At 32.8% G+C, this 13,340-nt stretch overlaps 1 protein-coding gene across 1 annotated transcript in view; it reads left to right on the forward strand.

Moving 5' to 3' along the window:
* Positions 1 to 3,405: 3,405 nt before the first annotated feature.
* Positions 3,406 to 13,340, forward strand: part of LOC146526939 (uncharacterized) — a 52,319-nt gene continuing 42,384 nt past the window's right edge. Inside the window, exons 1-2 of the mRNA XM_085205784.1 lie at positions 3,406 to 3,583; positions 5,955 to 6,026. Of these exons, the coding sequence (XP_085061910.1) occupies positions 3,533 to 3,583; positions 5,955 to 6,026 (123 nt within the window). The 5' untranslated portion in view covers positions 3,406 to 3,532. The remainder of the gene's footprint in view (positions 3,584 to 5,954; positions 6,027 to 13,340) is intronic.

Below are 13,340 nucleotides of genomic sequence, written 5' to 3' on the forward strand. Positions count from 1 at the left end.
AGATATTCATAAATAACATTTATCAAAAATCAGCTGCAGAGACCTGCAGACTGAGATGTTATCACGAAAACTATGCCACAAGTCAGGGGACACGAAAACTCTATCTATTGTAGATTCTAATGTTTTACTATTTAATTGATCAGATTGCGGTAAATTTCCATAAAATTATTGTTATTTATTGATAAAAGGACGTTTTATCTTCATTTTGCACACATTTTGCACAATCATTTATTCACACTACCCTCATTTATGAAATTATATGAAGAGTGAATTAATTTTAAAAAACTATTACAAATCAGTAATAAAATTACTAACATACGTTTGATTATTAAGTGTTTTCACTAAATTTCAAAATGACGAATATTTTTAGTGTTTCAAGCGTGATGTATTACTCCCATACATTGAAGGTGCAGGGTTTACATTCACTAGGAGAAGAACTAGCACCTCTTTAAATTATTTGAGGTTCCTAGTAAAGATTTTATTGATCGAAGAATTACTTATAGGTCCCGACTGTTCATCCTAATAAACTATTGGGCTTGTTAATTTCTTTTCAGATTTATGCAGTCGGGGTGTTTGTTTTTTAATAAATATTTTTTTATTTTTCAAATTTTTGTTAGGATTCATTATGGTAATGATAATCATGTTATACCTTTTTGAAATCCTCGTGTTGAGCTCTTGAATTTGATACCCATATTGTGGTATTCGAAACCAATTTTTTCAAAAAGTCCAATTGCATCCCACAGCCGCCATGATTATTATTTTTTAACGTCACCTACCTAAGAACACTTGGGCTGCTAAAGCGAATATAACGATACCTCAATTATATAAATCCGTTCAGCGGTTCTGGAGATACAAGGTAATAAAGAATATTGCATACATACGTACATACATACATATATATAAAAACATAACCCTTTCTTAGCAGTCGGGAATAATAATAAACTAATTTAATAATACAATTTTACTATTACTATTATTCCTTTTTTTACTATTATTCTTATCTGAACGTCACCTAACGCACTATTTCATACTTTATACTTGTGCAAAAATTCAATTGTTTATCTTAACAAATAAAAAAGTTATCGATTTTTGATCTGATACAGTCCTCGATGTCCCATAGTGCAGCGGCACAAGTGTGACTGTAAATGCGACGGTTGTGGTTTCGATTCACACTATGGGGAATTTTTATTTCCTCGCTCTGGCAACAAGCCGAGGCACTCATCACGTAATGCCTCCAGAATTTGGCGGAAAGTGAGGAAAGGAGTGTCTTCTTGGGGAATAGGGTGTCATAACACTAGACTTCCCATGTTCCCTCTGCCTAACCTGCTATTTGCCGGATAAATAACACGCAGATGACAAAAAAACTTTCGTTAATTTTGCTTTTTAATACTAAAAATACGCCATTTTTAGAAGCCCTAACTTTTCAATTGCTAAACTGTTGTTTTTTCAGATTTGACAACAATCTACTTAAATCTAAAATTCAGCACAATCAAATCTTACGCTAATAAGGAAGAATAAAGTATACTCATTACTCACAGTTCCAAGCTGTTATGTACGTAATATGAAATATTAAATGCAATTAAGTAAGTATAAAAAATCCTATCACAATTTGTTTGACAATCGAGAATATTTTCATTAGTAAAGACACTCCGTTCCAGTTCCGTTGCAACGCGAAGGTTGTGGGTTCGATCCCCATTCGAGGAAGTGAAATATTTATTTACGTTTATATTTCCATTTCTTCGCTCTGGTGTCGAGGCAAAGGGCGGCGTTGAGTTTCCCCACTCAACACACAATGCCTCCAGAATTCAGCGGAAAGTGGAGAACGGAGTGTCTTAACATGTAACTCACTCATGTAATGTTGTAGAAATTTCCTTCCACGCTCCACCGAACTGTGGAATGGCCTACCCGCGGCAGTGTTTCCAGGTCGGTACGATATGGGTTCTTTCAAAAACGCGTCTATCTCCACTTCAAAGACCGGCACCTATAGCTTCTCTGGTGCTGCAGGGGGTCGTGGGCGGCGGTGATCATCATCAGGTGACCCGAACGTTCGTTTGCCTTGTCCTTTTTCCATAAAAAAAAAACTGTATGAATTTCAGTGTGATCTTCGTATTTCAATATGAATATTATATACGTATATCTTTATAAGATATACATTTAAATAGCTAACTTTACTTTCGTAAAGCGGCTATTTGTTTACTATTTTATATAGTTAATCTGGATTTAGCATATCACTTACACGGATTAAAATTATTACTTACATAAATACTTATATGTTTTTACTTACATAAATACTTATAATATTCATATATATTTATATTATTTTATACATATTATTTAATTTCCCTAAAAATAGTACTACTATAGAGAGATAACGTAGAGTACTGAAATATAAAATAATTTGCGAAATAAATTAAGTTATCTTAAATTAATAATAATAATAATAATAATATAATATTAAATATTTTATTGATCATTTAGGTTTCTATTCCAGTCTACGCACGGCCTAATCCTATAAGAAGAACGGCACCAGCCGAGTCGCAACTACGACTAGTGAAAGCAGAAACGAGAAGACATACAGATATTGTATGAGTGTAGGTAAATCTATTACAAACGGGTCTGCACTGATAAGAAATGTACTTGTATCTGGTGATTTCACATATCATTTACTAGTGGATTTGCTCCAGAAAAATGGAGGCAGGTGGTTAGTTTCTATTTTATCAACTTCCTGTGTAATCTTTTAAGAATTTTCACAATTTTTTTAAATTTTTTTTCTTTCGTAAATTAATTTTGGTACTCTTCTAACAGGACATACATGAGCACAATAATTGTATATTTATATATGTATAAATATTTATTTAGGTTTTATACAGGTTATTTACAAATGATATTTAAACTTATGAAATTTACACAAGGATAAATTAAGAACTATGATAAAAAAAAAATAAGGTACTTTAGAAGTTTTATTTATTTTTACTGAACAAAAGTTGTCTGATTGAAGGAAATTTTGTCATAAGCAACGCAATTTTATTATTTTAAGTAGATTTACCTACGATATACCACTCGTATGTAAGACTCTCTAATTCGAAATATTATTTTATTAACATTTAAAATAATTACCAAATATTAATTAATACAATAGGTATACTAGGTATATATTATATGTACACAGTGAATGTCTTAGTGTGCTAACTGCTGATTGGGTGATAGGTATGTCTGTTCGTATATGGGAGCGATGCAGTGCCGGAGCCCGAAACCCGAAGCCTGTAGCCCTCGTTATCAGCGGCGAGTGGAGCAAGAGCCTAATCACTTTCATTGCAACCCCGCGAAGGAGGTCGCCGGGGCTTCGGGCCGCGCTATCAGGAGCGGGGCGCGGGCGCGGGCGGGGGCGGGCGGCGGGCGGCGGGCGGCGGCCGCCACAGTCGGTCCCGCGCAGTGGGTGCGCGCAGGCGTGCGCCGACACCGCGCGCTCCGACCGTGCTCGACCTCGCGACCTCGCGCTCTCCGCGACGCCCGGCACCCGGCACAGCCGGGAATGGAGGCCTGCTGCGCGATCACACCTGTCGAGGACCTCGTGGGCGACCAGGTACCGTCCTCCGTCTTCACCCAACACCACAAATACATGCAACTCCAGTAGGCTGTAGCCGCTACTGTACCGGCTGTGACTTCTGAGAGTACTGACGGCTCAGTTTGGCTGTCAGGACGACGTATGTCCAACTTTACACGTAAATAATTAATTCAAACCAAGTAAACGTGACAGTGACTAAATTAATTCGCTAGTGCGATGTTCTTGAACATTTTGACATTAATTACTAAATCTATTTTTTTATTCAATATTTTAATAATACATAAATAAATTATATAAATCCATAAATATATTGACATTATTGATCAGTATATATTTGAGTAAAATTAAAACGGAGGACTAATAAGAAAAAGAATTGAGTAAATTCCTTTATAAGCTGATATATACATATTAAGGTTAATTTGTACTTATTTATTTATAGTAATTTATTATTAAATATTATCAGATTGCATCCGTTTCAACTACCAACATATCTTAACGTAATAATGATTATTGGCGGAAATGCAACGTAATATTATTTGTTGAAAGCCCAACACTGAAAGTGTCTTCCGGCGGCATAGTTCGCGCTAGCGATATTGTAAAACACGAGAGTATCAGCGAGGACTGTTTACTTATATTATTTTATAATTGATTTGAAATAATAAACGTAATAATACATATACATGAAGTTCAAGTAATTCTACAATTTTAGACGTATTACTTATTTGTCAAAACAATTATAACAACAACGAGCAAAAACAACAACAATTAACAAGCTGTATAACTGTGCATAGTAAAATATACATATTTTATACATATTCATGTTTATAATCCCGGTCTCTCAATTATATTTACAAAATTTGGACGATTCTCCATTATATATAAAATTAAATTAACGATTCTCATTTATTTCATAGTTATTTTAATTTGATTAAGTATATTTTTTAACAAATTCTATTTTTGTATTTTCGGTTTAGACGTATTCTCTCTGTTTTATATAACAAAGACAAAGGAGAGAGGAGAGAGAAATTTTTGACGCTTAAAACAATAATGAAAACATTTTTAGTAACTTTAACGGTAAGCTCAACTAAAGCATAAATTGTGTGTGCATACAAAAGACATCAACGCCGTCCGACGGTACGCATATTAAAGAAAATCAATGTGTTATACTATATTCTAATTTTAAATGTCCATAATATCTATATAAAGTGAATGTAGGTAAGCAGAATATTTATAATAAAAATATTTTTCTCTTACACTTTCACGCTTTTTTGTGATTAAGTATACAAACGTAGTTTTTCCATAAACAATAAGAAGAAAATGGAAATTATATAATGGAAAAGTCTTTATTTTAGCGTTACATAGAGTATTTTTTATATTTATTGAAGTAAACATATAGACAATATTTTAATGATTCGTTATGTATTATACATACTGACATGCCGTTAAGCATTTTATTGTTATATAAGAAGCATACGCTGGTAACAATAGAGTAGAATGATAAATTCTGGGATGATGTTAACTAATAAATATAAATTATATTTATTAAATTTTAAATAAAATAGTGATTCGCAGTAAGTTTACAACAACTATAAATATTAATAATTATAATTTTAGATTATATATCATATTTGACGCCCCATTCCGTCAATTCTTAGTTAATTCTTTCAGCGATTTTAATTACTAACTTGTTAAGATACTATATGATATGAAGTACGTACATCAATACAAAACAGAAATAAAAATATACATAATATATTAAATTGATTTAGCCCAAATATATTCGTATATGTGTATATAATATATACCTGTCACGAAAGTAAAGTTCACAATATTTATGCATATAATAAAGTCTATCACATCCACAACGCCAAACGCATTACCAATTTTAGTGAGTATCTAAAATCCAGTTTTATAAAGAATAAATAATAAATGTACAGTTATATGCGGGTGGAGTTAATCGTTTATTATCTACAATAGGCTGTTCGAGCTTTCTTATTCTCCAAATTAGCATATTAGCTCTGAATCTATTCAATGTCAGTTGTAAATATTTCGATACAAGCAAGCGGCATGAGGTGATGTCGAGAGTTTAGTAGTTAGTAGTTAGTTATGTAGTTATATTTTAATGGCGTTTCTTCTAATAGTTGTAACCTTGAAGAAGTACTACAACAGCTGTATGTACTGATTAAAAAAATATAGTAAATTAACAGGCTTTACAAAAATCTAGTAATCTGTAAAAATCTATGAAGAAAAATTTCATTTTCGTAAATTCAATTGGTTACTGTCAAAGCATTTACAGATATCATCCTGCTTAGAATTATACACTAATTTAGTCATATGAATACAGTAAATTATATACACATAGTACTTAGATTATATTATATTTTTATAGATAGTCCCGGGCGGCGGCCGTTGGGGTGCTCCACACGCCGCCGGCCTCCTCGACTCCTGGTTTCAGATGCAGGTTTGTGGGCACTTTATTATATTAAAAAAATAGATTGAATTTAAGTAATATCAATCTGAAACATTTAAAAATATATTAATTCACAATATTGATTCAAATTATGATCTTTAATAAAAATAATTCAGTTGATTTCTTTGCTTTATCGAATATTGTTGTTTAGCTATTAAATATTTATTTGTATTCTACAGGCCTACTTATTAGTACATTGTATAGACACACTACTACATATTTACTTAGGCACATAATAAATTTTCTAAGCTGACATTTATTACACAATTTCTTATAATTTTTACAAATCTTCAACTGAAAATGAAAGCTGTTTTTCATTGATTAAAAAAATAATAGTCCTACATGTAACTATATGAACATGTCATAGGTACCTTTCGTTATAACATGAACAAATCTTCAGAATAGCCTGACAATTAACTCGTCAATATTTTGTACTTAACATATTAGACCGAGATCCCAGGGCCCCCAGACCTATGTCATTTTAGCAAAGCTGAAATTTTAAGGATTAATTGTCTAATATATAGTTAAGACTATATGCATACTCTCTAATTTGAAATTGGGGACCTTTCGGAGATAGCGCCAACTTAAGATATACGTCCAGCTACGTCAATGTAAATATATGTTTTTAAATATGTTTTTAAGAATTATGTAAAAAATGTATATTTAGTATTACAAGACCCTTTACGGGATCCTTTACTTCTGCCAGACGTCTTAAAGTTTGTCCATAATTGGGGCAAGTGCCGTTTAACTAGCTAGCTTTAATTTTAAATATATTACTTACTGATTAATTCATGACCCCTCATAGGAACCCAGACCAGTCCGATGACTTAATCATCTTCCCAGACAGAGATATATCATTATTTTGCGCTACCTCTGAAAGGTCTCCACTTTCAAGTTAGTAGGCACACTGTCTTAACTACATATTAGACTAATAGTTGTCAGGATTTCAGCTTTGCTAAAATGACGTAGGTCTGGAAGCTCTGGGATCTTGGGCTTTATGAGATTGAAGCAAACGACCGCCTAACATCAATTTAGTCTAAAGATAAAAAAATAAATAACAATTGGGTAAACTAATAGCAAAAAAGTAACCTCACGAAACCGTTACGTTGGTTGCATTATGGGACCAATATAATATAATTATAAATCATTACTATAATAATATAGTATAATTTATGACTGTTCTTGTCTTTTTCTGAGCATTATCAATCCTAGTGTTAAACTCTCCGCTCCCCCCACCGTATTCTGGAGGCATTGTGTATTGTGTTGCGGAAATAAACGCCGCGCTTTCCTCGACACCAGAGCGAAGAAATGAAAATGTTAATTATTTTATTTTCTCAAGTGGGAATCGAACCCATCATTAATCGTGATTACGGTCCCTCACGTAAGATTGGCTGCATAATGGTGATAATTAGCTTATAACTTCATTAAGCTTTTAAATCGTTTTAACATATGAATGACAAATATGACTAGATTGATGGTATCGTAACAATTTACACGGTACATAACGTGTGCGGGCACCATTGTAGGCGGGCAGGCACCGTGTCGCGCATGGGAATCGATGTAAGAGAGTATGGGGTACGAACCACATTAAATTATTATCGATCGATCGATCGATCAACAAATTATATTAATTTCCCGTGGAATTTTTATGATATTTATGATTTATTTTTCTTAACGTCTATTTCTAGCGTAGAAGTGGTAATGATGTCGCTTTGCTGACTTGTACTTAATGTGATCAAACGTACCGAGGCGTCCCGTTTTACGCTTGTGTGTCCCGGTGCCCCCGAAAACGGCACCGGGGCGTAAACATGTCCTCGAAAAGGCGCGAAAATTTAATTCTTAATTATAATTTAATAAAAAAAAAAACAAAAACATGTCCACAATAAAAACGAAAGTAAAATGTCGTATTCTACATGATATAGTCAAATGTCCCTTTTTTTTACAATAGTTCAAAAATAAATAAACTTGCAAATGAACAGGAAAAAAACCGATGGCTAGTTTTGAACCAAAAAAAGAATGGTCACGTTATATATACTCCACCTTAATGAATTTATTAAACAATAACAGAATGTAACATACACATCACGTACTAGCGACCTCCGTGTGGCTTCGCCCGCTTGTACTATACAATTATTTATTTTTTCATCTCTCATTTACTTTAGTGATATAATAAATAATAATATTATCATTTTAAATACCATAGATAACTAAAGTTTTAAACAATTAATAATTTTGTAACATTATTATGGCATGCAAATTTAATATCGAGTTATAGTATTTTTTTATTTGTGAACTGATTGAAATAAAAAAAAAACACTAAATGTTAAGGGAAGTCTGGCATAATAGATAGTGAAAACTGAATTTAAATCGGTTCAGCTGCTTATGATATTAACGTGAACAAACGCACAGACAAACCGACAAACAATCAAAAAACAATGTTTAGGTTCTATTACCTTCCATGTACAGACACCGATCGTTTACGATTTTATTATAAATATACATAAATTATAGTTGTGATAGCGTAACATGATATCCATAGTAATTGATATATGTATATTTTTTTGCCTACGAACAAAAAATTGCATTTAACAGCGGCTGTTAACTATTTATTTCCCGAACGATGTATGAATTCCGATGGCCTTGTATGTAACTGCGTTCTAAGTGAATGCTTTCTGTTATCAACGGACACGCGAGGGGCGCGTACTCGCATGAGTGACTCTCTTAAACTACTTTAATATATACAGGATTTATTTAAATTTAAATATATTATTTATAATCGATCATATCATTCATTAATGTTTACTTCTCGAGGATAAATAAATATCTATTTAATAACGTTTCCTGCACTTTATATTACTTGAGTCGAACTATCGACATGTTTTACGAGTTTAATAGGATTTATTTTTGAAAATTTTATTAAAAAAACACTTTTTCTCTAACAAAAGGGCCTTTTGAATATAAATTACACGTATCGAACTGTAACCAAGTCGACATCGCATTTTCCGGCCAATGCCGCGTGTAAAATAATATTAAACGCACCATTAGAGCTGCGCGCTCTGTGACATGGATAGGTACCTATCGTTGACGTCCTTGCTTCTAATCTCACCAGGTATACTAATACATTTTCACATAGTATATTAAATAACTGTAGGGTAATATGATTTCATTTTTAGGGTTCCGTACCACAAAAGGTAAAAACGGAACACTGTTGTCCACATGGCAGTGTGTTAAAATTATTTATATCGAGGTCGCTCGGGATCGTTAGGGATCAGCGTTGAATTAATATCAAATATTTAAATGTATAGTCCCTTAAAGTACAGAAAAAATAAAACTCCCTAAGTATATATATATAATATATAAATTGTATTTCCCGTTGACCTATAATCCTGAACGGAGGTACGCAAGCCTCGGTGGCCGAGTCCGACTCGCACTTAACAAGGTTTTTTCCATTCTTTCTCTTCTACGATTGACAATTTTTCTCTGTCTCTTTGGGCTCTTTCTGTAAGAAGGAAACGTCCCTAATACTTTCATGTACAGTAGAAACGTCAATGATTCTCTTACTGGGAGAACTTCTTACAGAAACGGATGGAGGTAAGGGAAGCAGTTTTAAAAAGTTTCTCTGGTGTTTCAAAAAAACTTTTTTCTTCCTCAAACGCTTTCCTGCTGACTAGGGATATATAACATTTCGATTCTAACACTTTTGGTCTGCTTTGTCCACTCTATGGCTTGAAATATGTAGATCGTATCGTGAAAGAATGTTGAGATTAGACCAGCAAAATAAGCGAAGTTGCTGCTCACGTCCTATGTACATATTTTCACTTCGACTTTATTGAAATTTTGAATGACTATAGACATATCTACACTAAGACATTTCAGTTAGGGCACCTAATTAAACTTTGTTATCTTATATAATTGAAAAAAAAAACTATTTTACAATTTTTTCTTGTTTCGTTCCTTTCGATGCACAGTAATAATTTTAAAAAACGCATAGTGTCATAAAAATAAAATTGATTTAGGAAGTTCACATATTATTTAAATCTTTGCAAGACACAGTTAAGTTTACTACAGCTAGATGCAGTCAATGCTATAATTATCAAAAAGTCAATTAATGAATACTTCCAAAAAAAATTTTTATATATAATGAAATAACAGCATATTATCTAGTAGTCTAATTCCAGCACAGTAGTGGATCCCAGGTATCAATTAACATGATACACTTCAACGGGCTTTACTCTGTTGCGTAAGCGCACACGTAAATGAGATTCATATAAAGAAGAGGGTCGGGAGGGTGGAAGGGGGACTGACAGGATTCACGGTCCAACTGACGAATACAATGATCGAGCTCAATACGTGATCGATTATGGGTTTGTAGTGATGTACCTACTAATGTATGTTATATATGTATATGTGGAGGTATTTGTTACTTTGAGTATCTGTGCCTCGTATTGTTATTAAAAGAAATATTATTTGTTTAACATTTTCGTGCTCATCTCTAATTATAAAGCTTAGACAAAGAAAGGCCTTCATTTTCCATTTTCCGGAAGATAGGACAACAGAGCCATTAAAAATTAATTAACATCAATAATGTTGATAATCTAATATATAGCCCCATGATTTCCTGAAAAAAAAAATTTTTACAAAGCAAAAAGATATTACTGTGTATATCGTAAAAAACGTATTTCGATACTATGAGTGGAAGTAAAAATTGATAGGGTACTTCCGGTTGACATAGTTGACATACACATGAAATTTGGCAGCTAGAATCTACAGATTGTAGTAGTTCAGGAAAAATCTGCAAACTAAACATTTGTGGTTAAATCCTAAAAAATAATGGCCTTAAATAGCAAAAAACACATATTTCGAAGTCATAAATTGCTAAATCAATTTTGAACATCTAATATAACCTTTACAATGTTAATATTTTAACAAAAGGTATAAGAAATACTTAAAACTTTCCTTGTGTGCATTATAATAATAATAATTGATAATAAATAGAAAAATCCCGCACATAACAGGGTAGGCAGACGGAACCTGGTGTTGAGACACTCCATTCCCAACTTTCTGCCAAATTCTGGAGGCATTGCGTGTTGAGTGGCAGAACTCAACCCCGCGCTTTGCCTCAACACCAGAGCGAAGAAATGGAAATATGTAAATAAATATTTCACTTCTTCGAGTGGGGATCGAACCCACAACCGACATCACAGTCACCCTTGCATCGCTGCGTTACGACGACCTCTTAAACATTGTCATTAATATAAATAGTTAAGTTAAAACAAACATATTTTATTTAATTTCATTTCACAGTTCACAAAAAAATGATCGAATCAATCTGTTTCGGCCAATTATTACCAATAATAGTTGTTATACAAACTTGTAGAGAAAAAAGATATAAAGCTTACAAGTAAAGATAATAAGATGAGACTGGAGACCCAGAGACCGGTCGTTATTTCCAATAAAATATTAATATTGCTATACAAAGAGGAAACGCGGTCAGCCCTTTAGTTACCTTTTTCATTGACACCGGTCGAGAACGCCTTTAATTTGTATATAAAATTTTAGTTTACAAATATATTTTTCTTTAACTTTAAAGTATTATAAATGGTAAACGATTTGCCTGAAAGTATATTATACTAGCGGTCCCGGACGCGGCTACGCCTGCTTGAACTATAAAAATATTTATTAAATATTATATAATATAATTATTTTTATAAGGATGAATATCAAAATATAAGTTCATTTTGGGTGACGTTTTCTTAAAACAACAAAAAAAATTTGCAAACCGTTGCTTAGCAATGACGGTTGTTATTAACATGGCAAAATAAATTGCATGTCAAATTAGAAAGTATTTTAATTTATTAGTATATATGTGTAATGTAATGTTATATAGCCTATAGCACTTCTGAAGAATGCAGCTTTCATACAAAACAAAAACATAGTAAATCGGACCAGTAGATACAGAGATCTTAGCGTTCAAACAAACAAACAAACAAACAAACTCTTCCGCTTTATTATATTAGTATAGATAGATTTAAATATATATTATATTCTTAACATTGATGATTGCATCAACAAAATATGAAATATACCTACTACTAACTCGATTGATAATGTTAAAATCCGCGAACTTAGTATATCGATGTTCAAACAACAATTTACGACAGCATAGGTACTTGTGTCATTGGAAACTTAACTTATCATGCTATCAATAAGTAAACTAAAGAAAACTTCGTTGCTTTTAACACGTATCGCTCGCTTGTTTTGTATATTTACTTTTTTTAAATATATCTACAGAAAAGTCTAGACTGTCAATTGAATATCATGTACCCATAAATAGAATTTTGGGGCTATTTGTTGATAACAACCTGACCTGAAATCAGCTAAATGGTTTAAAAAAATGTTTATATTAAAACCAAGTAGACATTATTACTTCATATGTTTGTGCTGAATAAATAAAAATGGTGGACGGAGTGTCTTACCATTAGATTCCCTCTGTCTATCCTGTTGATTAGAATAAAAAAAGGAGTTTAATAACCGTAGCCGTAAAGGTCGTCGTGGCGCAGCGGCACAAGGATGTGACTGTAACGCGAAGGTTGTGGGTTCGATCCCCACTCGAGGAAGTGAAATATTTATTTACGTTTATATTTCCATTTCTTCGCTCTGGTGCCGAGGTAAAGAATTCGGCAGAAAGTGGGGAACGGAGTGCCTGAAACTAGGTTTCCTCTGCTTACCCTGCTGTCTGCGGGCATAAAGCGTGATGCTGACTTAATAGCGTAGCTCATAAGGTACCTAACAAATAATAAAATAAAATTTTAGTTTTTTTACAAAAAAAACATATATCATAATTTATTTTAACTGTCTTCTAACGAGATAGTTGTTAGACGACTTCAGCTGTAACTTATACGCATCATGTTTTACTGAATGAGTCATTTAAAGCCATTAATTTTTATTACTTACTGCTTGAGACCTATGATGCTTTGTTATAAACGGTTATTGATCGTATTTAAAGGTTTTTAGTTAGTTTAAGTTAATAGGAACTTTTTTTAATATATTTGTAGGGATTCTTGTTACATTTTTACTTAAAACATGATTGCAAGCCTATAAATATCGCTAGTTGTATTATGAATATATGAATATTAATAAATAGGGCATACCAGAGGCAACCTAGGCAACCACTCCGTACTCCATTTTTCGTTGAATTCTGGAGGCATTGCGTGTTGAGTGACGGAAGTCGCAGCTTGCTTGACTCTACACCTGAGCGAAGAAATTAAAATATAAAATATTTCATTTCTTCGAGTAGGAATTGAA

This window comes from Heliconius melpomene, chromosome 21, assembly GCF_056956725.1.
Source record: "Heliconius melpomene rosina isolate 202511_hmr_F chromosome 21, ASM5695672v1, whole genome shotgun sequence".
Taxonomy (NCBI): Eukaryota; Metazoa; Arthropoda; class Insecta; order Lepidoptera; family Nymphalidae; genus Heliconius; species Heliconius melpomene.